The sequence below is a fragment of the Brugia malayi genome (assembly GCF_000002995.4).
Source record: "Brugia malayi strain FR3 genome assembly, contig: Bm_v4_ChrX_scaffold_001, whole genome shotgun sequence".
NCBI classification, from domain to species: Eukaryota; Metazoa; Nematoda; class Chromadorea; order Rhabditida; family Onchocercidae; genus Brugia; species Brugia malayi.
In genome coordinates this window covers 4,281,315-4,284,731 of record NW_025062479.1, presented here as the reverse complement: position 1 = coordinate 4,284,731, position 3,417 = coordinate 4,281,315, and the positions used below count along the sequence as shown (strand labels likewise).

At 35.4% G+C, this 3,417-nt stretch overlaps 1 protein-coding gene across 1 annotated transcript; it reads right to left on the bottom strand.

Moving 5' to 3' along the window:
• Positions 1 to 254: 254 nt before the first annotated feature.
• Positions 255 to 2,334, bottom strand: Bm10970 (Uncharacterized protein; the record flags this gene model as incomplete). Its single annotated transcript, XM_001899436.2, has 4 exons — positions 255 to 515; positions 1,373 to 1,541; positions 1,958 to 2,041; positions 2,306 to 2,334. The coding sequence occupies 4 exons, from the start codon at positions 2,332 to 2,334 to the stop codon at positions 255 to 257; spliced, it is 543 nt and encodes a 180-aa protein (XP_001899471.2).
• Positions 2,335 to 3,417: the final 1,083 nt, after the last annotated feature.

Genomic DNA, 3,417 nt, shown 5'->3' with positions numbered 1-3,417 from the left:
TTGCTGAATGCCTAACTAGTTAACTGATAGAAACATAATAGTTTGGGTGGTTTCGATATCTTTTAATATCACTTTTTGACCAACTTTCGTTAAATCTTCCAGTACACAAATTTTAAGACGCACGTTTCCTTTGAAGAGAGGAAACTGAACATAAATCGAAGTTTTATTAGACGGTGGTATTCATTTCATTTCAAAATCCTGAAGATAAGTTTGTTATAGGGTGTAACGTTGAAAAATCAGTAACAGTAGGCTGTTTAGATTGCAAGGAAAACAGGCCAATAGGCTCGTCGTACAGGCACCACTGCTGTCTTTGCACGATAAATTGCAAGTCTGATCGCGGTGCTGACACGTTTTGCACACTGCATCCCAAGACCCACGTGCCCATTCTTGTCACCAATAGCAACAAACGCTCGAAATCGAGTGCGCAACCCATTTCGAACTTCCTTTTGTACCGGAAGAATCTTCAATACCTGCTCCTTCAGATTTGGTACTAATAGATCCACAATTTGATATTCCTGCAATTCTTTTATTCCTTTCTCTTTCATTAAATTTTAACTGGCGCAGCTTTGAGTAGGAACCATCAATTCGAAAAGAATTAAGTAATCGTTTCTTTCGTTAGAGAGTTTTTTTTTTTTAAAGATTACCGACGATTATATATATAACTGGCTCAACACACTATATAAATTTCAAAACTGTGAAAGGAAACATAACCTTGGATTCAGAAAATTGATATTCCTGCAGTATATTTATTAGATGCAGTAAAGTAATTGACTTTTCTCTAGAATATGATTAATACATTGAAGAAATAGTTAAAGGTGATATATGGATTTAGCAGCTTTAAAGTTTATAGCGATTGGTTTAAGTGTACTTGGCATGCTCGAGGCAGGTCTTCATGTAGCAAATATATTTTCTACTATGCTAACTGGTCTTACAAGAAACCCTAAATCGAAAGGTAAGATGAAAATTTAGTTTATGTTGGTACTGGCAGGATTGATTTTACGGGGTTGCTCGCGTTTGTTCTTGCAATGATGTTTGTTACTTAGCACATGTCAGTACAGTCAGGTCAACAGTATAGTCAAGCATACCATCAATTATTTCAAATGCCATACCAAATTTAAGACCAAAATTTTCCAGTCTTTCTGTTTCATAGCGCTAGCGTATTCTGGCAGTAAACTTTTCAACCCCTTGAGACTCGGTTACCTTTAGAAGTGTCAGCGCTTTGTTTGTTATTACCCAACCCAGCCTGTTTCCCTTTGATTTCTGTGTTATGTTTCATCTATATGCAGGTTCCTTTCAATTCTTCCTTTATTTCCCCCCAAGTTTCGCACTAATCATGAGGCTATTATTGAATGACAATGACAAGGTGACCAACTAGGATGGGTATCGATCTATGATAGATCTCTTCTATTGTAGCTACTCGTCCATCTTTTACCAAACGGCCAAGCTTTGTTACCGGAATCCATGGCTTATCCCAATCAATTGTTATACGACGTAAACCACTACCTATTCGCCGTGGTCCAGCACCTTGATTTCTCGTTGAACTGCAAGGTTTCTCAAGAATTTAGAAAATTGGAATTCTAAAAAGAGAAAGGGCTAATCTTATTTCTATCGCTAGTTTAACTATTAAATACGTTGAAAAATAAATATATACATTAATTTTCCGGTTTGGATGAATACCAAATAATAAATAAAAACTCATTTTCAAAGATTACATAATGTTGAAATCAGTTTTTTATTTTATTAATGTGCAGAATAGATTCCATAGCTTTACATTTTCAGGAAGTGCGAAGGCAAATTCTGGTGGAAAGAACATGGGAGAATTCAATTTCAAAAAAAACTTTTAGTGGGCCAGATAAGGTGCAAACTGACTCAGAGAGTGAAAATTTTGCTTTTAAGGTTTGCAACAAATGTAGCTTGAGTATTTCTTTCTCGTTGAGAAGTAGTTTAGTTTAAATACCTGGACCATCTTTCATCAAAACTACCGGTGTTGACGCTGCCGAAACCACCCTGAAATCCTCCTCGACGGTCCATTGTATAAAACCTGAACGAAAGTTCCAGAATGAAAGTCTCTCAGTAATGACTGTGTATAGTAATCTGATCACATAATAGATACATTTCAAAAATTGTCTATAAAATTCAATATGATTTTCGAGGAAAAATATTAATCTCAGTTAGTCAGAAAATTATTTAAACCCAATCACACACGGACAATAAAGTACTGGGACTGGGTAATAGTTTTAACTAAGTTTAGCAATAATAAAGCATACAAATAACAAATACATAGATAGGCTTCTGAAAAAAGAACCTTGTTGAAATCACTGGACACTGGGACATATAATGAGTCCACAAACACAGAAACACACACACACACACACACACATAGAAAGGAAGAAAGAGAAGAAGAGGGACGCAAGCCTAGTATGCGCAAGCAATCAATATAAAGTACTGGGACTTCTTCATTTAGATGCCTCATAATTAAAATGATTTTCCTAACCTTATGTTTTTTAAAAGTATCAGATGTTATCTGCACTACCACCAATACAACCCGCTCACAGCTTCTTTAGCAGTCCTGCAGAATCCATTGAGAAAAATGGAGAAAAAATATTCATAGCTTCAGCATGTAGAAGAGTAAAGAAAGAGGAGAAGGGGGTCACAAGCTCAATTTTCAAACTATATTTTTTGGGAACAATACTGCGAGATTACTGTCTTCCTAATTTTATAAATGACTAATTAATAGGAAATCTTAGCAAAACAATGCCATAAAATGGATGAGTGTTGTTGCATCAGGAGAGCAAGCGTTTATCATTACCATGGGAACACATTATGTGAGCAAATCTGAAACAGTTCTGAACAAATGACAGTTTTCAATTACTGTAGTCTTTTGCAAACCCTTGAATACTATTATTTTTAATTCAGAGAGGTACTATAATTTAAGTTTCGGACTTTTGAAGCTCAAAAATCACTAAATGGACATCCTTATCACTTCATACAAGACAATCTGTTATGGAAATGGTTGCGCTGCTTAGTGAAGAAATGAAATCAAAAAGACGACAATGTTTTGAAATATATTATAGTTTATGCCCACTATAAATGGAACACTGTCAAACAAAAACTATCAGAGAAAATCTTTTGCGTGTTGAAAACATTAATAAGTGGTTTCACGTTTCACTGCAGTATAAATTTCACGGAGAACGCAATCAAATTGAAAGAGGATTTCAATTAACCCATTGAAATCCAAAGAACTAGTGATTGGAACTCAGCTTGTATTGGTCAGCTATGAGAGCATTTGTAGCCAAACCGAAACAACGACAGATTCAGCTTAGTTCTCTGACTGTGAGGTAAATTCACACAAGACAGTTCATGAGGCTATCAGTGTTTCGCTTCTATGATGAGAATTAAAACTTTCGAGAGAGGATG